A 24,123-nucleotide genomic window follows, 5' to 3' on the forward strand; every position below is an offset into this window, starting at 1 on the left:
GTATTCGCGCTGCAGATGCCGGCTGTTGGCCTGATATGTTCACGGCCGCTCGGGTTTGGATCGCTGCTGGGGAGGCTCCTGACGTTGCATTAGTTGCACTCTGCAGCGGCGTTGGAAGTAATTAACTGTAACTAGAGTTTTTTTTTTTTTTTTTTCTGTTTTCATCATTTTTTACTTTCAAACAGTTACTATTTTCATGACACGTTGCAGGGCCAAAATATCACTCACAAACTCCATGTCCTCCACCAATAACACATTGTTTTCATCAATTACATCAACTATGATGAATAAAAATTTTTTATCAATTTTATTAAATTAAGTTGCTAACTCCTAAGCATAGCTGATTGCAACTCGACCCACTCATTTATTCTTGTTGTCTGAAAGAAAAATTCGCTATTCTAAAATCAAAGTGCAAGACAAGTTGTGCGAAACTTCTTTTTACCACGAGTCTTTTCAGTGAAAAGCTCACCCAACATCCTTTCCCAAGCCCGTAACACTGTAAAGAATGGATACTCGATGCGTACCGGAGAGGCAATGGGAAGGGGGGGGGGGTGCCGTACCCATCCGCACTCCCCAGCAGCCGTCCAAAGCGAATGGACTTGTCTCTCCCGTGGCCAGCCATCTCCTGAAGCTCCAATTTTTCCCGCTCGCCTCCTCGGGCATCACCCCCTTCTCTCTCCAGTGGCTCATCAATGATTGAGGCAAAAAATCTCCGCACCGAAAACACAACTAGAAGCCAAAGCTCCCGCTGAGAGCTCGGTGTATTATTTTTTTCGGATATTCGTACATACATCCACATATACAAACACACAAACACGGGGCACGTAACTCGAATCCCTCTCCAACTGCAACCCGCGTATGCGCGCCCCTCGCGCGGCTGCGGAAATGCGTTTTGAAATATTTAGCCCGCGTTTCCCTTTGGCCGCGTGGAGTGTGCAACATCCGGAGGCTGCATTATTAAATGCGCCTGGGCTACCACCCCCTCCCCCTTCTGATACGTACGGATTTTATGGGGAATTCGTGGATGAAATAACTCGACTCGACTGGATGATCCTTACATGACTCTGCGCGTTGTCTTTGATGCTGGTGTGTAGGTATTCTTTGGCTGTGTCTTTTTCACTAGTTTTTTGATCCTTTTCCCACGTGAAATCGATGAGATGAAAAGTTTGGACTTGGCAAGGCGCAGTTTGAGGTAAGAGGGACGAGGATCGGTGACGAGGAATTCCCGAGTTGGATGATGTCTGACCAATGGCGGACCTTCATCACTGAACTTCTTTATAGTTGCTGAAACGAAGGAGAAGCGAGTTGGGGTGTCTTACTTTCTTCCTGTGGATGAGGCTCACTTGGGAAGTTCAATCAATCGAGCTTTTACTGGTTTGATGCGGATAAGCGCTCCAGTTATACTTTGTGCTTTCATGCTCGTTGAAAGCTTCTTTTTTTTTCGTTACTCGTATAGTACTCATTAAATGTCATTTGCGGAAGCTATTATTTCATTTAACTAGTTGCAGGCTTCACCCAATTTGTGGCGTTTTCAATTGAGGTTGGAGCAAAACGTTTTATAATTGTGTCTCTAAATTGATTTCAAATATATAGTATTACGTGCAAAACAATATTAAGATTGTATCAACTAATTTAGGATATAAGTATAATATTAGCTCCTTGAACGTTTTTTTGATGCATTTTTTTCCTGACTTTAATATATATTGAATGTGTCAGCTATTAATGATAGAAAATTACATATAGAACCATCGAAATTCAAAATGACAAAGTGAATAAACGTCGTGCCCGTGTCAATACGTGTTGTTGCAAACAGCTCTCCATAATCGTTACCACCTATTTAAGCTGCAATTCCGATAACCAGCAAAGTTGCGCGATCAAAGATGGAATTTCAAAAACACACATCGAGCCAATACGATGCCGATGGGCTTGTCGAATCGACAACCGCGAAATTTTCCGGTAATGTACCATCGAGGCCGTATTAATAACAACACAGAGGTAAAACACGAATGAAAATCATCTTTACATTGTTCAGGTCCTGCAAACACCCGAGGAGGGCTGGGCGTCCCGGTTTTCGGCCAAACAGCGGGGAGTATACACACACGCAACGCGGGTATACGACCACAGGGGCCCCATCGGCTCCCAAAAACATTTGATCGAATAATTACACGTGACGGTGCGCGCATTGGCGATATACCACCGGGTGGGACGCGTATGAGCGCTCGTTATGCCCCTCTCCCCTGGCACTTTCCGCGCGCCGTAACAACAACCCACCCCCCTACCCTCCGTCGTTGGGTATTATTTCGCCGTGAGGCTCGTATCATCGGTTATTCTGATCCACGTTGTCGACGCTTTGTAAAACGCGGGCCGGGCTTTTCGCGTCATCTCTTATTCAAATCGCATGGAAAATTCGATGCGTCGAGCTGGGTCGCGATGGGCAATTTATGGGGCGATGCGCGAACATATACGGCTGCCGTCAGAGTTTGGCTGGTCTCGGTGTGTATATGTAGATTACCCCGTGGGATTTATGAGCGCGTAAAAAAAGTTTGTCTGTACATCATTGCTGGATAATTGGTATACGGGGGTGACGCATCTCGGGAGGTTTTGGTCACCCAATCGTATGCAGTGGAGAGCAGATAAGGTCTTTATCGTTTATAATATCTAGATAAGGCTGTTTCGATGACGGAGAATTGGGCTATTGGGATACAAGGTTGGTCGACAATATTTAATCTGTACCTTACTTGACAAAGATATATTTGACATGTTTTGTTATTAATTATGCAGGTAGTTGTTCCCTAAATCAATGTTACTGAAAAAATTAAACTTTCCGCGAAACTGATAAAACAAACGTGTATAAAATCCTAGATCAATTTACCATGCAAACACAAAACAGTCACGCTAGTTTCGTGATTGTAAGTTGTGGTTCGTTTAAAAAATTGATTAAAAAGGTGTTAAAAACAAACCTTTGGTAGTTAAGAAACACGTATATTTTTTTAACTATCTATAATATGATTTTTAAATGATGTTCATCAAAAGAATGCTTTTCACCGGGTTTTCACAAAATTTTCAAGGAATTATCTCAGATGCTAGAATACTGCATTGTCACCCTATATAACAGCTACAAACATATATGGGTTTTCCTTCTTGTTACAGCTACTTCTCTTATTTTGTTCCGCCTATCACTTATGCTGATCGATTACGTAACCTTAACTTTATAAGTCTATATAACACATACATGTGATTGATCTACACATTGCATTGTAAAAGCAAGAATTTTTTACCACCCTGAGCTCGTTTTTCAATCCAAGAGAAAATTAGAAAAGAAAATCAATATACCATTTCGAGCTCCACATATATCTCTATCACAAAGAGCAACTGAGAGAGCCAAAGAGATCAAATACAGTTGATTAAATAATCGATCGTATATTGTTGTGTAATCATTGAGCAAACAAATTATTTTGTACCATATTTTTTCAGGTAACCAAAATATGATGCAAACCCCAAAATCCACGCATTAGCGCTAAAAAACGCGCTTCAGTCAAAACACCCCCGTCATACTACTTTAAACAACATCACCAAAACATAATAGCACTAACGTGTGCATCAACGTGATATTTGTATTCTCGGGAGACAAAAAAAAAAAAAAAAAAAAAAAAACCACAACATCAGAACATACGTACACGCATCGGTGCACGAAAACTCGTAACCCGAGCATCGATATGGCCCGGCAGCGCAGCTCCATTTTTCCCGTTCGCTAAAAACAAGAAAATGGAAAGGATACATAGTCGGCCGAGCGAGGGAAGGAGCGGAGGGGGTGGGTAAAAACAGCGAAAGCGCAAGAAAATTACTTTCAACAGCCCCGAGCGCAACGCCTCGTACAAACGATGCCATCCTATACCGCCCTCCCTCTCTAACATCCACAACGGCAAGCAGAAATACGCGCATTCGCGTGTGCATACACACACACACACACACATAGAGATATCAACAATAGGGGAGTAGTACTCGCGAGAGATGCTCACTCGTGGTGCAATTATTCAGCAGGGCCGGGGAGACAGACAGCCCGCGGTCGTGCAATCACTTGAGCACTGTACCCGGAGCTTGTTGTCACGCTGGGCTACGCACACGTGGATGTGCAATACGCGATATGTTTATTTGTACAAAAGGCCCATTGGTAACTATAGCGCGGGTATACTTGGAAAGGGTCTACTTTGCTCTCATACCAACTCACATCTGACCGAATTGCAACTCCGCAAATAACAACAAACAATTGAACATCGCTCCGCTACTTGTAAAAGTTATCAAAGTGACCATGCAGTGCTAAACAATAACATTGGTACATTGGTTTAAAAAAAAGCAAAAACAACGAACCAAGCTCTCCTTTTTCTCGCCATCCAACTGGTAAAACCTGAAAAAAAGATGCTCATTTGTTTTTATCGCAGCCCAAGCGTATTTTGTATAACGGTGCAAGAACGTCAAAGCAAAAGCTGGATCATGGAATCAAGACGCAACTCCTCCCGACTGCACATCTTCTTATCCCTTTCTCGGCGAAACAATAACAACAACAACAACAACAACAACTGCACCATCCGTAGCAAAGCATCAAGAGCCACCCAAGACTTAACAGCTAGAGGCTAGTGCCGAGCTTGCGGTCGAGCCCCAGCTCCACAGTTAGCTCTCTCGTCTACTCACCTAGCCCAGAGGCGTTGCCTCAGCCATATCTGGTTCACCAGGTGGTTGGTCGACCTGCAGGTGTGCTTACGAGTCCAAGAGCTGACCGTCCCATCCCATCGCACAGGGGGGGGGGGGACTTGCGTCTCTCTCTTTCTCTCTGCTGGCCCAGCTCTCACAACCACCAACTTGGAGCAAAACAAGCCCCCGAGCCATTATCATCCTCTTCGTGCGACGCTTACTGACCCTGTGGACCTCAAGGGTATTCCGCAGGCATACTTGGCGCATCCCTCGTTGTAATACACCGCCTGGTTATGCTCGTACCGTCGACGATGTGGCTTTTTGACGTTGCTGTCGTTGTTATTGTTGCCGGCTGATGTGGGGTCCGTCTGTGTGTGGTTGGTTACCTAATCTTGCCAGCGGTTAATTAGAGGCTTTGCCGGGGATGCATCATTTATAGTATGTTGTTGCCATGTGTACGATACGATTTAGTTGACAGGAGGGGGTGGAAACTGCTTTGGGGACCGAGTGACCTTCCGCGGTGTAAGGGGTAAACATTGACGGGCTGCTTGTGGGTGAATTATTCAGGGATTGAGCGCGTGCGTGCGGGGTTTGTTTGCTTTGATTGTGGCGTGTGTGTACGTCTGATCACGGTGGATGGTTTTTGTTTTCGTTTTTGCGACTTTCAAGTTTAACGAGGGGTGAAAGTTAAGGGTGAATTTGTTGGATATACTCTTGAGATGCTGTATCAGGGGTGTTTTGGAAAAAGACTCCAGATTCTGTTGGCTGCCACTCGGTGGAAAGCGGCACTGTATCGATTCTGAGTTGGAGACAGGTGACGTATCCAAGTTTTGCTGGAATAATGATCTTGCTGATAGGTACTCTGAATATTGATTTCAAAGAGGCGAGGCGGCACTCGGTGGAAAAATTATTTTTTACAGCCAAATATTTTTGTTATGGAAAAACCTGTTGGCACGTGCATTTTTCCCATTGACTTGGAAAAACCGAAATACATGCTCTGATATCGATTAACTGTTTGAAATACATTCGATAACAATAAAAAGTAATTATAGTTGTAACCAATGCAAACAAAAATCACAATGTTCTTGATACTCACCCCCCAAGGCTCCATGCAACGAGCAAGGAAAATGAAAATTTACGGAAAAAAACACTCCCCCGCACCCCGGAGTAGTCGCATAATTGATTTAAGGATTACAAGAGGAGCCAACGGCTCATAGCCAGGATTAAACAGGATCTCTTCGCGGAACAGAAAAAAAGTACTCACGCACAAAGAGAGGAGGAACAGAAAAAGCAGCTAGCCACCCCCTCCCCCAAGTGATCACTAACGAAGGCCTTTGCGAAGCGGGTAATTACACGACGACGCTGGCTCTAATTCGCTTTCTTCCTGCACCTTGAATCCTCGTTTCTGTGTGTTGATGCACACTTTTTCCTCGGAGCTGTTGGGAGCTTCTTTTGTTTTCCGGTTGATTTCGCGTGCCAACCTTTCGCTTTGCCTTTGGACTGCCAGGCGCGGTGACTCTTCATGCGTTGCAACGATGCAAAACGACAATGAGCCTGGAAACAACGAGAAAACCAGCGCGGGCACGCCACGGCAAAACCAGAGCAAAGCATTCCCCTGCACTTGTACTCCACGAAGAATCCACGGGACCGTGGGCCAAACATCCGGAGGTCCCTCCGAGGACGCACAGACCGTACATACAGAGGGTAGGAAGCCAAAGAACGCGAGGCAGGCAAACCCGCGCATATTATTACAATATTTCGAGAGAACGGGAATTCTTAGCGTTTCGCTCTCTGCGGATGATATTAGTCTCTGGGCGCACGCGAGACTTGCCGGTGGAGAACATAAGAAGGGGCGAGTCGTGCGCCGCGCGTGCATTTGCCTCTGTGAGTGTATGCAAGAGATTCATGGAATTACTCCACCACCCCCCGTAGGATTTTCTGGTAAAAATTTACCACGGCTCCCGGTAATCCGGCCTGGATGGAATTTTCTCTCCCACTCCGTGGGCTTGGGATTCTTACGTCTTTTCTCTCTCCCTGCTTACCCCTTTTTTCTTCTTCTATCAGAATAAACTCGTGCTGGGAGTCCACAATTATTTGTTCGGAAGATTTATGCTCTCGTGTTTTTAATATACGCACACGGGCACGAGCTGTCATTGCAAGTAACGTCATTCGCAAGGTTGCAATTTAGGTTGCTTCCTCCACGGCTTGGTCGTCTTGCAGATCTCATTACGAATTGAGAAGAGAAAAACGCAATCAGAGCTTTGCTTCCTCTGGTTTCGGGAGAAGAAACCGGATGAGGGATGAGCTGAGGAGGGGGTTGGTTTTCCTAAACTTATTTCTGCGGCACAAATCCATCCTTCCCCCGCTGAATTTGCAAATTGGAGATGCCGTTGCTGCTGAAAGAAGTTGAGCGTAGCGGGACGGGTGTTATTGAAAGTGAGGGGCACGAGTGTGTATAGCCACGGGCCCAGATGCTGTGTTGGGGGGTGTAATGTATTTATACCGTGGCCGACTCCTCGCTGGGGAAATTAAGGAGCTTTTTAATCCTCCGGGAGGAATCGCTTGGCCATTTTTCCTTGTTAAACCTTTCCCCCTTCCGCTTTTTGTTTCGTATCTTACCTTTAATTTTGTTTCCACCCCCTCTGCATATCTCTCGCGTATCTAAACTTTGCGTGGGTCGTGGACAGACAGCTCGTATCAATTTTTTATGTTGGTAGTACGTATGAAGTGTTCATTTTTTTTCTTTTTTTATGATCCTTTGGTTATCGTACAAAACAGTAGGTACATACGTAATTTCCAAGGACTGGGGGGTTTCTGACCGTGACTGTCTGAGGGCGAGTTTAATAGGTGTGTGTCACGCTGCTACATCTTTGAAAAGTGAGTCTCATACGACACGTCGTCTCTGAATTGGTATTTACAGCTTCCGGCAACATAATAAAATTCATTTTTTATATGAATTCACAATTTTAAAGAAAAAAAAATTAACGATAGCAATATTATTTACTAAGCAGCAACAAAGTCACAAATACTACTTTTACAAGTTTCTGCTTTGTACCCTTAAAACAAAAAGATATACCAAGTAGAGGGAACTTTCAAATGGTCTTCATTTTCAAAGATACGTCAAAAAAGTATTTAATTTTAATTTCGTCTTATTAATATAAAACCCGATCAGGAATAGTAAAAAAAAAAAAAAAAAAAAAAAAAAAACACCTTGCGGGAAAAAATAAGAAAATCCACTCGATAGGCATCTCAAAGTTCCAGCTCCACCTCAGCCATCAAAAATGCACGAGGTCGCCCATGTCCCCGTCGTCGCGCCTTCTCCCGCAGCTTCTCGTGATATTTTAACTTTTTCAAGCGAAACAAAAGCTGTTACCTCGCCAGCGCGGGCCAACTTTACGAGAAGGCCGACACTGTAAAATCGTTGCTTTATGCGAGAGCGGGTACTTTATTAATTAACAAGTAGAAAAAAAAACAGGGTGGGGGGAAGCATCGGCTCGAGCTTTATTTTTTCATACGAGGCGTAAAAAAAGGCTCCTCCCTCCGTGAAACACTCGGTTCTACGCTTCCAAGCTTCTTTCCTGGCGCACGGACGCTCATAAGATATTCCTTTGACTCTCGGAAAGGACGAAGGGCAGAGGGCGGGCGGGAGAAAATGGATAGGAGGAAAAATTCTCGCCAGAGAAAGGAGGGAGATCGCGTGGGACCTTTTTACGTTTGATTAAGCAGCCCTCGGCTGAATGTTGCATGACCCGCGTTACTTATACACATCTATACGTAGCGTAGCTAAAGCTATCTCTCTGTGCGCGTGAAAATTACGAGTCGAGGAGTGAGGCCTTCGTGTACAATAATGGCGCGTGTACTCACCTGAAACGGAAAAATTAACGAGGATTTAGTTGAGCAGGGGCTCTTTGCCGACCAGTTTTTCGTAAAAGGGTTGGATGATTAGGGTTATCCTTTTTCTTTTTCATACACTCATGAGGTGTGTTAAGTGTCTAATTGTGATGTTTGATAGATAAAGTATGGAGTTTTCGTCTCTCTGGAGAAAATTTCTAATTATCCCAGATGTGGATTCACATGGCTTTCACTGAAACTCTAAAAGGGAAAACTCTATGAAGCGTATGGACGAGTAAGCTCAATTTTTTCACGTAAGAAATAAAACGTCTAATTGATATTACTCGGATTTTCGATAAACTCAAATGATATAATTAGAAAAATTAAAGATAATAGTCTGGAAATCGAAGAGAAAGTTGTAGCCCCAAATTTCATTGATACCATTAAATACGATACGACACTATACTTTCTATGGCTGTTACAATAATGTCATTAAAATACAATTACTTATGCAACAATGGTTATTAGGATATTGATAAGTGGTACATTACCATTAAGTTTAGCATTTAATTCTTCAAAAAAAAATTGTTTACCATTCATAAACAGTTGTGCACAGTATTGTTATCATAAAAGTACCAAAATTATTATACATTGAGGCGCTTTTAGATTTATAAACTCAAGTCGCATTGGCAGTTACAAAGTGAACTTTCCTTCGTAGCTTCGTCATTCGAGTTTAAGTTTAATTCAACTTGTACATCATGAAACGTAATGCATTACCACTATGCCACTCCCCAGAAGAGATATTCACGTTTCTTTCATGTTGACCCTCGTGTGCCCTCCTCAGTGCCACTGCACCCCGTAGAGGTGTTAATTCAGAAAAAGTGTCCCTCTTGTGCGAGGCCACCAACTTTTTTCTTCTAATTAAGCGAATTTTCATCAGCCGGCAGTGTGCTATTGTACCTGAATTTTTTAACAATAAGACGAAGGCGCTTTTGCCCGGGAAAAGTAAAAAAAAAAAAAAGAAAAAAAACATTCAAAGTTGAAGCGAGTGCCGAGTTTTGCGAATTTTATGCGAAAACTTCTCTTGCGGTTGCGCCAAGGCTTCGTCGTCCGCGATGGCCGCATCGAGCGAAAATAGGCTAAGGAGGAGATGAGCTGCTTAAAAATTTTAATGGCCCAAGCGGACTTTGCTTGTTCGTAAGTCGAAACAAGTACGGGGAAATTTTCTGGGCTTGACCGGCTTTTCTCTCCCCCACTCTGTATTACAGTGTTAATATTTCATTACTTTTGGACGAGGTCACTGTAATTTTTCTTGGAAATTTGTTTATCATAACACCTGAATATTAAATTACTGTCGTTTGACTACATGAGTAGGTATGAGCTGGCTTGACGGTCGAGTTGAGCTCGAAAACAGAGTCCCTAGCAGCATTACCAAATCATTTCTTTAGAAGTGCAAAAATTTCTTAACAAACAATTACTTGAATCTCCAATGATTTGATGATCAATTTTGATGCCCCATAACTATGAAAAAAAGGTAACTCGTACGTTATTTTATAATCACGAATTGAAGTACAAATTACTTAAATATACAGAGGCAAGTCGCATTACTAAATTCTAAAATTAGTTAACTTATTACTTGCCCGGAAACTTTATCTTGAATTAAAGTAGCTGCCCTCAAAATATTGTTTGAGCTCTAAAATAACAAGTTACGTCTAAAGGAAAAATTTTGCAAATTCTCCTCCGTACAGAAGCAAAGTGTATTAAAAGATTACGGTAAAACTTTAATCATCAACTTACAACGTGGTAGCGTCCAAAAATCACCATTTGATTGTAAAATTCAAACAAAAGACGCAACGCTGGAGAAACTTGTTTCACATCGATCGTAAAACACGTACAGTCGCACCTCCATGCAGCCATTCGAAGAATCCCGAAAGAACTTCTAAATTCAACTGTACGCGTGCATGTGTTTCCCCTTTTTCTGCTCGAAAAAACAAAAAAAAAAATAGACAAGCCAGAAAAGGGACGACCGCAGTTCCGCGGTCGCAGCCAGTAGCAGCAGGGGCGCTAAACAAAGGGGCCAAAAAAAAAAAAAAAAAAAAAAAAAAAAAAGTAAACTTTTTAATTCAGCCTAAAGTCCAGGCGTATTCTGGCGTCCAAAACGAGGAAGGAGCGGAAGGGAGGTCGGGAGCGGTAAGGTTTGCGAATTTACGGCAAAGCGCTTCTTCCTCCTCGTCGTCGTCGTCGTCGTGTCGTATATACGGAGCCCAGCCAGCCGAGTGTTTACGAGTCCAGCGACCGCAAGAATGCCCGTCAGTCCTGAGAACGTGAGATTCCCCACCCCCTGGAGTAACGTTTTTTCTCTCTTTTCGTTATTATTACTATTATTATTGTTTCTTTTTTTTTCGGGAGACGAATGTCCTACCTTATTTATCGCGAGAACTAACTCGAGCTGGAAGTTTTCGCTTTGACCGCACTGCGAGCATCTGGCTGCTGTTCCTCTACAAAAAATAAAAATTATTCATACAGCATTTGATACGTTTGCACAAAAGTACTTTCCCAACACTTGTCCAGAGTATGCAAGGCGTACTTGATCTCTTATTTGTTGATTGATCCTTACTTGACGCAACCGTATCCAAAAATATCTTACGATAATTTATTTTCACGTGAAGTACAAACTTCGCACCGAGCCCACCTCGTTGACGAATGGCTCTATGAAAAATCGATGAAACATAAAATAAGTACCGTAGCATGTACTAAATATTTGTCAAATCTGTGCCCTAATCGGGTACTTTGCGCACTTGGCACAGAATGTCGCAAGTCGTGCTTTTGAATCCCAATTATTTTTTCTATGCTGTACTGCATATTTTCCGGGTTTTCCAAAAATGTAAGCCACCGACAGTGTTAGTTGAAGATATTAGATAGCGTGACCGGCCGAGGGATGAAGTTGATGTTGAAAACGCCACTTTTTTTTGTAAATATGACCAAAACATGCTTAGGATACAACAGGCGCGCACTTTAAATACATGAAAACACAAAAATGTAACCGCATTAACAAGTACAGCGCTTCCTCCTCATCGCTCTGGTAGAAGAAGGGGTGGTAGGGGGCGGGGGAGGGGAAAAAACCAACAAAAAACGCGCCAGCCCAGCAATTTTCGAAACATATCACAAAAAATGAAGCCCAAGGCATTTTTGCGCAACGCTGCAGTCCCCCTTCCCTCGCACATTACACTCCCGTGCACAGCCTGCGGTGCACGGCCCGTGTAACACAGTACACACAAACAAAGGGTAGTAGGTTACGACGAGAGGCAAGGGGTCGGACGAGCGGGCGAGGGGTGGCCACCCCCCCACGGTAGTGTTTTTCGAGGCGCTCACGTGCTGCAGTGGCGGCTTTCATTACGCGCTTACCCCCCTCTCGCCCTGGGCTAGCTGCACTTGCGATTAAACCGCTGAGTTATGCGCATCCGCATTTTTAGCGAGCCGCTTCCGTTTCGCTGCAGGGATGCCTGGCACTTGTCCTCCGAGGCTGGTCCCTCTCTCGGCACACCTACCTGCAATTTGATGGTCTCTTAAATTACTACGGCTGTGTCGCCTTTTTTTTCCATGGTATTTTTTTTTGCTCTACGCTGCGTTTGTTCTCTCTCCCGGGTGTTGCTCTTTTCTTGCCCCCTGACTCCCGACTTGTTGTTGTCTGGTGTGTTTTCGGAGAGCCTTTTTTTCTACGTCTTTCGAGCGCGTTTCTACACGTACGTCGGCACACCCACAAGAATTTCATTGTGCTACCTGTCCACTTTTAGAGCAGCGTTCGCCTAAAGCCTCATTGCTTTTAAAAAAAAATGTGCCTATATAAAAAAAACTCTACCCTTATGACTCGCTGATGGGGTGGTTTGAAGCAATTTTACTCCCCAAGCAAATAATACATGATCAAATAACCTAACCGAAGTTTGGGTTTGCGAATAAACAAAAGATCGAACTGTCGCGAGATAAGTAGTCGCGTGAAATACACCTATAACGAGAGCACTTGCGCGATATGACGAGAATATACCAACATCACGGTTGAATGGCTCGTGCGTGGGTAAGCGCACCTGGGGCTCGCGCAATCGTGTCTGCTTTTTTAAATTATTAGCAAACGCGTCCAGTGTATACTTATATGTGTGGGTGTCGGGGGGTCGCGAATAAATGCGCGTGCGGTAAAAAGTGCAAAAAACGAGGAGTCTCTTTGAGCGCGCAGGTGTTTACGGTTATTGCCAACGACTCTATACTTGAGAGTAGCGTGTGTGTGTGTGTAGACGGGTGACTGCGAATTTTTTCGCCCATCTTATGACTACGTAAACAAAGGTACGCGGGATATCGTCTCCGTTTTTCGCAGCTTTTATTGGGATATCGCTTGATATGGGCGCTGGTCCTGTTATTTTTTCTTTCTCGTACATCTCGTGCGATCTTCTCTTTTTTTTTTTTTTTTTGTTTCGAATGGCTTTCACCACATTTCTTTGATCAACAATCTTATCGTACCCATGTTACTCATGTTCTCATTTTGAAATTGTGTTTGCGACTATGAATACCTTACAACAAATTTCTTCCAAACATGATTTAAATTATACAATATTTTTAACTAATTGAGACAATATTGATGTTTCACGAAGATAAAACTGTAACATGTAGTGATACTAAATATTGTGAGAGCAAATAGTTGATTTGATTTTAAAAAATCATACCATCTCTGTTGTGTAAATATTTAGTTGACATCTATCGAAAAACTGCGCTCTTGACCAAAACCATTTGATACCAATTATTATCAAAATCGTAAAATGTTGAAGTTGCAAATTATCTGAAAACAAACATCCATCTTGTAATATACACAGTAAAACTATACTTTTAAAAATTTATTTCTTGCTTCAATTAATAATTAAAATTATTTAAAAACAAATTATTGCTTTTGTAGTAAATTTTTGATAAATGCATAGTACTTACTTTTATGCTTCATCCGGGTTGTAAGAGAATTTTTTAAGTGGCGCGTGACAAACTTCTTTTTTTTTTCTAAAAAATTGAAGTGAAAATTTGAAAAAACGAAATAAGCAAAAACGTGTGGCACCTTTCTTTTGCTCATAAATATTATATACCATTCATGATGAGCAGATTTGGCTTTGCTTATTGCTTTGTTAAAAAATGCATAGAAAAGTTGGGTATGAGTATCACCATAATGAAAATCGAAAAAAATTAACTGAAAAATATATTTTTTTGATAAATAAAATATACATTTCAGTAAATTTTAGAAGTCGTTAAAAAAAATTTAATTACAATAAGGATGCCTGTATATGGGATACCTGCATTCTAGAGACTGGCAGACTCGTTTCCATTACAACTGACTAGAGTAAGAGAGAAATCCGACCACGTGACCGAGAGAGGTGATGATGCGTGGTCACGTGATCGGATTTCTCTCTTACTCTAGTCGGTTGTAATGGAAACGAGTCTGCTAGTCTAGAATGCAGGTATCTCATGTACAGGCACCCTAAACGTGCATAAAATATCTAAAAATAGTAATACGACCCTTAACTTTTGAAAACCAAAAAAAAGTACACTGCATATATATAATTCAAGAAATCGATCAGTAAAATATACAGTTATTGGAAACTTCTCGTAGTTATCCGATTTTTGATACTCTTCCTCGGAACCACTTGGTCTAATAAACTGGCCTTGCCATATAAGGCCATTGTACTATTAGTAATTAATCTATGGTTTTTTTTTTTTTTTTTTTTTGTTTGATGGAGCGGGGAGGGGAAAATCTTCATAGACACCCCAGCTAATCCGGTGGTAGTGTCGGATTCACCCGGTGTGCCTACCGACTAAAAACTAACCTCCCCGCATGGGACAGGTCCGTGAGGACCACTCCCCTAGAAGACAAAAGGGCATAAGAGGAGAAAGAAGAAGGAAAATAACGGAGAATTTCGGAGGCCGACTCGCTCTCGAAGAGATGAGAGGAGGGGGCACTTACGCATCTGGGCGAAGCTCGAGTCTTGGCTTGCGCCGGAACTATGGTTCAAACACCTGAAATTGTTCTTATGTATTTTAACGATTTTTTTTTCTGAAGCTAATTTTGAAAGATTCTATCAAAAGGTAAATATTTAACCAAGATTTAATTTTTTAACTACGTAACATTTTTCCCTTAAAAACAAGTAACCATAAATGTACAAATGTGACGAAAGCGTAGAAATTTACGTTGACTTTTATTGGCTCTGAAAAGAGCCGGTTGTTTAATGACTGAATAATTTAAGCACGTTCTCCACGAATGCGTCTAGCCAATTGAATGTCTTTGGGCATGATGGTTACTCGCTTGGCGTGGATCGCACACAGGTTGGTATCTTCAAAAAGTCCCACGAGATAGGCTTCACTCGCTTCCTGCAGAGCCATAACGGCTGAGCTCTGGAAGCGCAAGTCGGTCTTGAAGTCTTGGGCGATTTCTCGCACAAGGCGCTGGAACGGAAGCTTGCGTATAAGCAGTTCAGTGCTCTTCTGATACCTACGGATCTCACGGAGGGCAACTGTTCCTGGCCTGTAGCGATGTGGCTTCTTGACACCACCAGTAGCTGGCGCGCTCTTACGAGCCGCTTTGGTGGCCAACTGCTTCCGTGGGGCCTTGCCTCCGGTGGATTTCCTCGCAGTTTGCTTCGTACGTGCCATTTCTACACAATAACAACAACACTCGGCGTCCAACGGATAAAATGATACTGGCTTAAGCCTGGGAAGCGCCCCCTTTTTATACGCTCGAAAACCGGTCGGAAAGAGAGACTGGAGTTTGGGGGGCCGTTGCCGATCGAACAGTCGTAGAGAGGGAAGAGTTTCGAGGAAGCCCATAAAAGGGGGGCCCGAAATCCACTCGGCATCAGAGTACCTTTGAAGGTCCGCTAGTTCAGTGTAACTTTCTTCTAACTGTTCCAAGATGACTGGTCGTGGTAAGGGAGGAAAAGGATTGGGAAAAGGAGGAGCCAAGCGCCATCGCAAAGTCCTACGTGATAACATCCAGGGAATCACCAAGCCGGCCATCCGCCGTCTGGCTCGTCGTGGAGGAGTCAAGCGCATCTCTGGTCTGATCTACGAAGAGACCCGCGGTGTCCTCAAGGTATTCCTCGAGAACGTCATCCGTGACGCCGTCACCTACACCGAACACGCCAAGAGGAAGACCGTCACTGCCATGGACGTTGTCTACGCATTGAAGAGACAGGGACGCACTCTCTACGGCTTCGGCGGTTAATTACGTTTACAAAGTTAAAAAATCGGCCTTTTTCAAGGCCACAAATCTATTTAACGTTAACTACAGTCATCTTATTTAGTTAATAATGTTGAATTTCCGTTTAACAAAAGTCTAAAATATAACATCATATGAAAAATCTACGAGGATGAATATTCTTGAGTAATCGCCATATTTTCCGACGAGTTAGCTTCGTCGACTTCGTTCACACGACTCTGCTATGTTCCCCCTCTCCTAAGAGAGGCAGCTGCTAATAACCGTTGGTCACGTTAGTGTCTGCCCGCTCCACATGGACTCACTAATGTACGCGTACATAGAGAGCCACTGCGCATACACATAGTGGTACCATGTGTTTACATTAACATCTAAATGGGTCATTGTACAAAAAATGGAAGTTTTCATGGCCCCGTCGATTGAAACACTATTTATAGAGGTTTTTTGGTGGTACAAACTTTTGTAAATAATTACATGTAACTTTCTGTTACAATTACATCGGAAATTGTATTACTATAGGCTATTACTTTTATTTGAAGTTGGAAAAATAGACAATTCAGCGTGACAGGCTCATACCCCCTCTGAAGTTTTCACTGTTGACTACCCTTAGAAGAAAAAAATAAATAAATAAATAAATGTAAAAGGCACTTTTTTCCGTCAGAGTCTTAAAGTCGTCGACGCTAGCATTACTTTTACAAATATTGGAGAACAAAAGAAAATTTTATTACAGATGTTCGTGACTCTTCGGTCCTCTTCGGCTTGGCTCGACTATTGTTATTTTCCTACGCTTCATATACTTAGAGAGCGATTGGGTGTAACTATGTACACGTATCCACACGAGTGCGACAGTGGAATTTGAAAGAGAACTGTACAAAGCAATGATGTTCATGACTGTGTACATCTGTTGGCTTGCTTACACCTTGCGAGTAGACGATTACAACAGTAGATAGTTCGTTACGCACGATTTCTTATCCCCTTGGTAAAATAAGTCATTTTTTTTTTTTTAAATTAAAATTAGTTGGTTTGTTTTTTTTTTGCTAAGTAAGTTCCGATTTTTTAGAGGCATTTTGTGATGGCTCAATACGTTATATATTATATTCTTATAATCTTAAAGTAATGAATAGTTTTTCTTTTTTACTATTCATTACTACAAAAAATTTACATTTTTTGATTCCTGCTGAAACTGTTCTTAAAATATAACGTTACAACTCCTAATGAAATCGTAAAGTCGAAAATACGTCACCCTACATCGGAATTTAATATCAAACATCTTTTTTTTGTGGGGCTGTCAGTTCCAACATGGCACTTAAGCATAAGTACATTAAAATTAAAAAAAAAAATTTAATTGTGCAGCTTCAACGTACATGATCTCCACAAGCTTGTCTGTATTGTTTCATATGGAAGCCAGAACCTTGTTGGATTCACCAGACAAACCTGAAGTTTACCAACTGCAACAAACCTCGAACCTTTAAGAATCGGTCTCCTAGAAGCCTAGCAAAAGAATATGAAAAGGGGAGGGAAGAAAATATCGGAAAATATGCAGAGATTGATGGATGACTTGCTATTTCAGGGATGAAAGAAGGGGTACCCAGTCTTTAAGGCACAACGAAAAAAATGGGGCTGTGTCAAGGACAACATTATTTGTTTATCCTTAGGGGTTGTTCAGTAAGGCATGGAGCCTAAAATGATATATGGCAATAGTTATTTACATTATAATATTTTGGGGCCCTGAGAAGGGCCAGTTGTGTCGTGAATTATCAATTTACTTGGAGCTGGTGTACTTGGTCACCGCCTTGGTTCCCTCAGAAACGGCGTGCTTAGCCAATTCACCAGGCAGTAAGAGCCTCACGGCAGTCTGAATTTCCCGGGAGGTGATGGTGGACCTCTTGTTGTAGTGGGCCAGGCGGGAAGCCTCGGAGGCGATGCGCTCGAAGATATCGTTGACGAAGCTGTTCATGATGCTCATCGCCTTGGAAGAGACACCAGTGTCGGGGTGGACTTGCTTCAACACCTTGTAGATGTAGATAGCGTAACTCTCCTTCCTCTTCTTATGCTTCTTCTTCTTGTCACCCTTGGTGATATTTTTAACGGCTTTTCCTGCCTTCTTCACGGCTTTACCAGAGGCTTTGGGTGGCATGATGATGCGTAAGTTGTATCGACGTCCTACAGAGAAGGTCAGAGAGAAAGTATGCTCGTGCACAGTTTCGACTCTCCTTTTATGAGCGTCGGAGCGTTCTCTCCAAAATCCATCCCTACCTTTTCAGAGCCACGAGGCGGCAACGGCGAGTCTCTCTCTACAATGGCTTTGTTTCGTGCAGCTGTCTCTCCCGTTCTCGAAGAGTAGGGGCATGCTTCGGGAGAGCAGCTCGAAGGCCTATATAACCGGGCTCTCGGCCACTCCACGGTGATACAGTATCTGTGCAGCACAGTTAGTCGTTGGCTCCAAGTTTTTTAACCTCAACTCGAATCATGTCTGGACGTGGCAAAGGTGGTGGCAAGGTCAAGGGAAAGTCCAAGACACGTTCGACTCGGGCTGGTCTTCAGTTCCCCGTGGGACGTATCCACCGTCTTCTGCGGAAAGGCAACTACGCCGAACGAGTGGGTGCCGGTGCGCCTGTGTACTTGGCCGCCGTCATGGAGTACTTGGCCGCTGAGGTTCTCGAGTTGGCTGGCAACGCAGCTCGTGACAACAAGAAGACCAGAATCATCCCTCGTCACCTTCAGTTAGCCATCCGCAATGATGAAGAATTGAACAAGCTGCTCTCTGGAGTAACAATCGCCCAAGGTGGTGTCTTGCCCAACATCCAGGCTGTACTTCTACCCAAGAAGACCGAGAAAAGCTCGTAGATCATCTGAATTCATTCTTCAACAACAACCAGTCCTTTTTAGGACTACAGATTTGTTCAAACGTACCTACAATCTCACTATCATTTGTACTGCATTCTTTAAAATGCACACTGACCATACCTACAAATTTTACTGATAAATTTTCTAGTACTAAATTAAGAATTTTTTAGTCTAATACGATCAAGTACATTCATTTCTAATCAATAGTAATCCGATTTGTAGGCTGATTCTAATTTTATAGTTGCAATAGTATATTTCAAGTTGCTTAATAATGCATTACCAACCCACACTCTCATACATACATCTACGATAATAATTAATTCATATAACAGCCCTTCTACTGCTCTAATTAAAAAAAAAAACAATAAACTTACAAAATACAAATTCCGTTCTTTAAATTAATTATATGTATAAAATTTTTCCAGTTTCTTAACATCTAAGTACTCGACTTTATGTAAATTTGTATGTCTATCATGCCTAACCAAAATAATGTGTTCATTTTGTTTTTGCAAATTTTGTGTTAACCAAAATTAAGATCTTTTCACAATTTTGATTAAAGATTTGAGAAAAACATAGCTATAACGTATTAATTTTTAGTGTTATTTATGAATTTTCTTTTAACATATAGCCAAAGTATCACTGATTATATACATAAATATATATCACACAGCATTACTTGTGTCACTGTTTTAAATTTTATTTAAGAAAATTTATTCAAAAGTTTCTCAACTTTCATTATTTAAATGCTTCTATTAATTATATTACTGCTACCTACTCAATTAAATCTTCAAGATTTTTTACGATGTATGCACTCAAGGGTTGATAAATCCTCCCTAGGATAACAATCAGCTGCTATATACGTATATACATATACACGTATAAGACTAACAGTCTAATAAAAAGCAGTTTGGAGATAAACTAAGTTTCCTACCTTACCAATCGGATCATTTTAAATCAATATTTGGCAGTTATGTAATATAATCTCAATTACGGGAAAAATGGAGAAATTGATAAAATGCTATTTTTTAGTGCTTTTCTTTGCATGATCTTTTGCGATTGTTTTCATAATAATTTAAAAATATTTTTATATTTAATTATTAAACAGGAATACTCTACAGCTAACAAAAAGTTTACCTACTAGATACAAAGAAACCTACAAAATATATACATGTAATTTATTATAAGATTAGCTTCAAGTAATAATAATTCTTAGTTTATTTATTTCTTTTAAATGGATGAAAAAATTGAATTCTTGATAGTTTCTATAGTATAAACTACATTCTATAGTACATACTACCTTAACTATTGCAGGCCTTACTGCTATTTAAAGCAATTGATTTTTTAGAATATCCGCCAAAAAATCAGTTAAAATTTAAATTTTATTCCGTAGCAGTGATAGGTATCAAAAAAAAAAAAAAAAAAATTATCTTAATTAGAAAAATCTCTGAAATTCATTTGTAAATGTGGCTTGTAATACAAATATCCCTGTTTGCATTGAAATAACCTACGTATTTTTTTTTTTTTTTTTTTTTCAATTTTATCTAAATACGTTTTTTTGTACATTATTTTATGATATTTTAAACTTTCTATTAACAAAGTTTTTAAGATAAAAAAACTTGATAAAATAGAGTATAATTAGCTCCCTAAGTGTTACCAATTTGATGTTAAAATACTTACAATTTTTTTATCGTTGCATTATATCGTGATACTAAAAATAGATAACGTCAAAAAATAAAAAAAATAATAATTGCCACCAAGAAAATCAAGAGCCCTGCAAATAACTCCTTAATCTAAGAATAATAACGATAATAACGCCAAGTAATAATTTTGTTCTCGTATTACTTGAGCATTGCTAGAAGTTAAAAACCTCTTAAGACAATCGATCGTTTTCAATAAAGGGCTTATGTTTTAAAAGCAACGTTTTACTTTTTGAAGCTGTCATAAAATAAAATTATAAAATTAACTTATAATAATAAACCTGATTCACTTAACATTACATTTAATAGTCCACATGTATTTCATATAGCGAATATCTTAATATATATTTAATTGATTTTTTTTACGGATAATAGAAAACAAAATATACTATACGTGGACAAATGATAGTGCCTTTAATGTCACGCGTGGTATCGTTCTCTCAGATTATGTTAGTCACTCATAAACAGTACAAGATACACTTTCGGAGCAGAAAGTACACATATTTGTGCTTGCGGTGATTACAATAAAATTCAGCAAATTTTTGTCATCATTCCATGAAATGGTAACATTTGTATGTTTATTGACACTGTTACAGATTGGACTCATATTGACGTTTTCCACAAAATATATACAAAAACGACAGAAGGCAAATAAATATTTCAGGTCCATGACTAAAGAAACCCACACTTTTGAATCATTTTTTTCTTGTTAGAAAACTTTTTTATGAGATAAATAAAAAGCTTCGTGCTGTATGTTTGAAATTTGTTTTTATTTTTAAGTACAATATCGGCACAAATTTTTGTACAAATGTGTGTGCGTGTGCAAATGAATGTTAATTGATTACATGAATTATGAATAGTCGCCTCCTGATAAGTGTATACATAAACCTTAGACTCGTATTTTGAAAATTAAATGTGCAACAGTCGCACGTGTTATTTGTTCGAATGATTTTCATAACCATAGTAAGGTGAATATGTAAGCAATGTATGTGTGATTTGCTCAGAGCACAATTATCCAAATATTATCTCCAACCTCGATAATCATGACTCGAGGCATGAATATTACTTTAAGAATCATTATCTTGCCATTAAAGCCAACGTAGGAGGTTCAAGATAAAGTAATAGAAAAATTAATTTTCAAGATGTATGTTATACTAAAAATTCTTTATATACCTTAATACTCTACGTGTCATAAGATAGATGTAAAAATTTCATAACAACAGTTAAAGTAAAAATAAATCAAACGTGGACAGTTGAAAGCTTAAAATATTTTTGAGTATACATGGATTTAACACATCGAGATTGCATGACCTTTTGTTTTTTTGAAATGGTAAATGAAATGGGTATGTGATAGTAATGTGAAACTCTCATGGTTATTGTACTACAAACTGTCATCAAGGAAAAATCAAAATTAATTTATTTAGTTGAGAAGTACATTTTTTCAAATAGAATCAATAACAAGTAGTGAGACAAAAAAACTCGAAATCATCAATTTACCCAAACTAGTCACAGCCAGAAAGAAGAATAAAAAAAAAGAAAGAGAGAGAGAGAGGGAAGCAAATCGAAATGAGTTACTATCGAAAAAGCGTAGCTAAAACCAGCGCTTATCAGCAGCAAGTCGCGATGAAAAACACATCCCTCCGTACTCCACACGGATGAACTGAGCCGTCAATGCTCGATGGTACGGCAATGGCCGGGCTCATCCGTAAAGAATTTATGAGCAGCCAGCAGATTTATGGGCTCAAGCTTGCGGATATGATTTTAGCGCTTATGCGATTTCAGCGATTTACGAGAATAGATTGGAAATCCGAGCGAAACGAAAGAAGGAAGAGGCCAGCTGCAGCGGGGATGGGCGTTCGCGCGAGAGCTCAAAGCTGCCGGGCTGATGGACTAGCTCGCTTTTTCTTAGCTGACCTTTGGGTCTGTGTCAACCGAGTGAGCAGTGACGTTCAACAAATGCAGAAGCTGCAAGTTATCTTGACCAAAAATTCATGCTTAAAGATCAATCTAATAGTTTATACAATTTTCTCATGAAGTACTGGACGAGACTCTTGCCGGAGGTATGAATTAGTAATCTCAAGTATATGCTTTCAACAGTATTTGGATTATTAAATTGTAAGTGGATACACATGTTATCGTTAAATTCGTGGTATAATGATTACTAAAAATTTATGATTGGTAACACATGACGTCATGATTTATAGCTACTCTAAAAAAAATGTCACAAAAACTATCATGATTTTTTAATGATTATATCTTTGCATTATTAGGCTAAGCTTCTGTAAAAAGTCTCGTTATGTGGTTTTCGCATATTTCGATGCGTATTGATATTTGAACCATCATTTCATACTCTTGTTATCTCGGTGCAATTGCACGATCAAATGAAAATGTATTCCATACCTGAAATTTTTGATTAATTGTTTAATAGGAAAGGACAGAATAAATTCTATTTAAAGCCCTCCAATTTTCATAACCGTTCAATCACAAATTTTTCACAGAATTGCTTACACGTACTCAATTTCTCTTCCGCATATAGCTCTCATGTCACTGAGCACTTTTTTCGGATGCAAACACAAAAAACGACTTTTTTTTCAGCTGAAAAATGGTACTCGTAAACGCGTTTTCTACTCTCCCTCCATTCCAACATGTAAATTCGCTCGAGGCTCGACACAGTGACCAAACAATCGAGAGAAGGGGTGGGACGCGACGATTGAATGCGTCAAAAGTCGCCCTTTCGATGGTATGCCGAGAACTGATTTCGGGGACAAAAGCAGGTATTTTTAATAGCCTCACGGTTGGCAGAAGCGAAACGTGCATCCACAGAGACTACTACTCGAGTGTGGGACTAATAGTTACGCTGTGATTTGTTGTCTCATTTATATTTATTGTATTAAATAACTTTTTCTCTATTCTATCGACACACCGACACCTGTTCCAGTCAAAAAAACGCGAGTGGCCCGTTGTTCCACCATCATAAATATTTCTGTGAATTTCCAACTCCGATTTCCCTCACTCGATGAAACAGACAGGAGGGTAATCCGTTAACCGTGCGTGGCGAGAAAACTGCATGCAGCGTCCACACTCATCTACTTGTCACGAAGAATCAATATATATAGCTCCAGAGTACGTGACGCCCGATACTTGCAATGGATCAGACTTGAGTCTTTGGTATCTCCAGTAACTTTTTTTTCCTCGACGTGCTTGAGCTTACCCCATGATACGCATATATAACTAAAAATGACATTTTCGCGCTCATCGTCAACTTGTGTACTCGCACACCGAAACTCTTCTAACATTTGAGCTACGTTCAACAAAATCATTGCCTATGAGTTTGATCTTTTTTCCTCAATGCTAAAAAAATAACACGAGGTAAGCCTTGTTGTGCACCTCCGTGCAATGGAGCAGAGCGATAAGGCGCATTATACAGTTCGCAAACTGCCAGCGAGAGGCAGAGGACAATAGCGCAAACTCGCCCGAGTATGGCAAAAAATAAGCTTCGAGGTCTGTACAATGCCTAGCGTCAGGCGCACTGCGCAAAACCGAATTTTCATTCCGAAGCCTACACGCCTAATCGCCTTCATTTTGCTTGGAAAAAAAAACTCGTAACTACCTGCACTTCATTTTTATTATTACTCTTATTCTGGGTGTGGCCTCATCCATTCGAATGCCTCCTTTTTTTTTTTTTTTTTTTTTTTTTCGTCGACTACTGGCTCGCATCAGAGATCCCTCGTTTTTTCTCGCACCTAATTGGGCATTTTGCGCCGCATTGCCCGCGTTATTATCATAGTAATGGCCATACAGGTCGACGAGCCCGAACACCGT

The 24,123-nt window shown here is 40.7% G+C and overlaps 5 protein-coding genes across 6 annotated transcripts in view; 3 read left to right on the plus strand and 2 right to left on the minus strand.

The window, feature by feature from the left end:
* Positions 1-24,123, plus strand: part of LOC106637909 (cytotoxic granule associated RNA binding protein TIA1) — a 539,236-nt gene that overhangs the window by 248,502 nt on the left and 266,611 nt on the right. The window lies entirely within an intron of this gene.
* LOC111643491 (histone H3) lies at positions 14,784-15,206 on the minus strand. Its single transcript, XM_023391447.2, has one exon. The coding sequence runs from the start codon at positions 15,193-15,195 to the stop codon at positions 14,785-14,787; it is 411 nt and encodes a 136-aa protein (XP_023247215.1). The 5' UTR covers positions 15,196-15,206; the 3' UTR covers position 14,784.
* Positions 15,413-15,786, plus strand: LOC111643493 (histone H4). The gene has a single exon (XM_023391452.2). It carries the CDS (start codon positions 15,455-15,457, stop codon positions 15,764-15,766), a length of 312 nt encoding a protein of 103 aa, XP_023247220.1. The 5' UTR covers positions 15,413-15,454; the 3' UTR covers positions 15,767-15,786.
* Positions 17,500-21,494, minus strand: LOC106637870 (histone H2B.1/H2B.2). 2 transcript variants are annotated; one of them, XM_089594194.1, is made up of 2 exons: positions 21,464-21,494; positions 17,500-17,887 (listed from the first exon to the last, which is right to left on the minus strand). In XM_089594194.1, the coding sequence occupies exons 1-2, from the start codon at positions 21,492-21,494 to the stop codon at positions 17,520-17,522; spliced, it is 399 nt and encodes a 132-aa protein (XP_089450320.1). In that variant the 3' UTR covers positions 17,500-17,519. The 2 variants fall into 2 exon arrangements, with proteins under 2 accessions (XP_089450320.1, XP_014206323.1); XM_014350837.2 differs by lacking the exon at positions 21,464-21,494 and having other exon boundaries at positions 17,500-17,926.
* Positions 18,186-18,717, plus strand: LOC106637860 (histone H2A). Its single transcript, XM_014350823.2, has one exon. The coding sequence runs from the start codon at positions 18,227-18,229 to the stop codon at positions 18,602-18,604; it is 378 nt and encodes a 125-aa protein (XP_014206309.1). The 5' UTR covers positions 18,186-18,226; the 3' UTR covers positions 18,605-18,717.

This window comes from Copidosoma floridanum, unplaced genomic scaffold (genome assembly GCF_036245765.1).
Source record: "Copidosoma floridanum isolate Cflo_tuat_1 unplaced genomic scaffold, Cflo_Japanese_pri ptg000021l, whole genome shotgun sequence".
In the NCBI taxonomy this organism is placed as follows: domain Eukaryota; kingdom Metazoa; phylum Arthropoda; class Insecta; order Hymenoptera; family Encyrtidae; genus Copidosoma; species Copidosoma floridanum.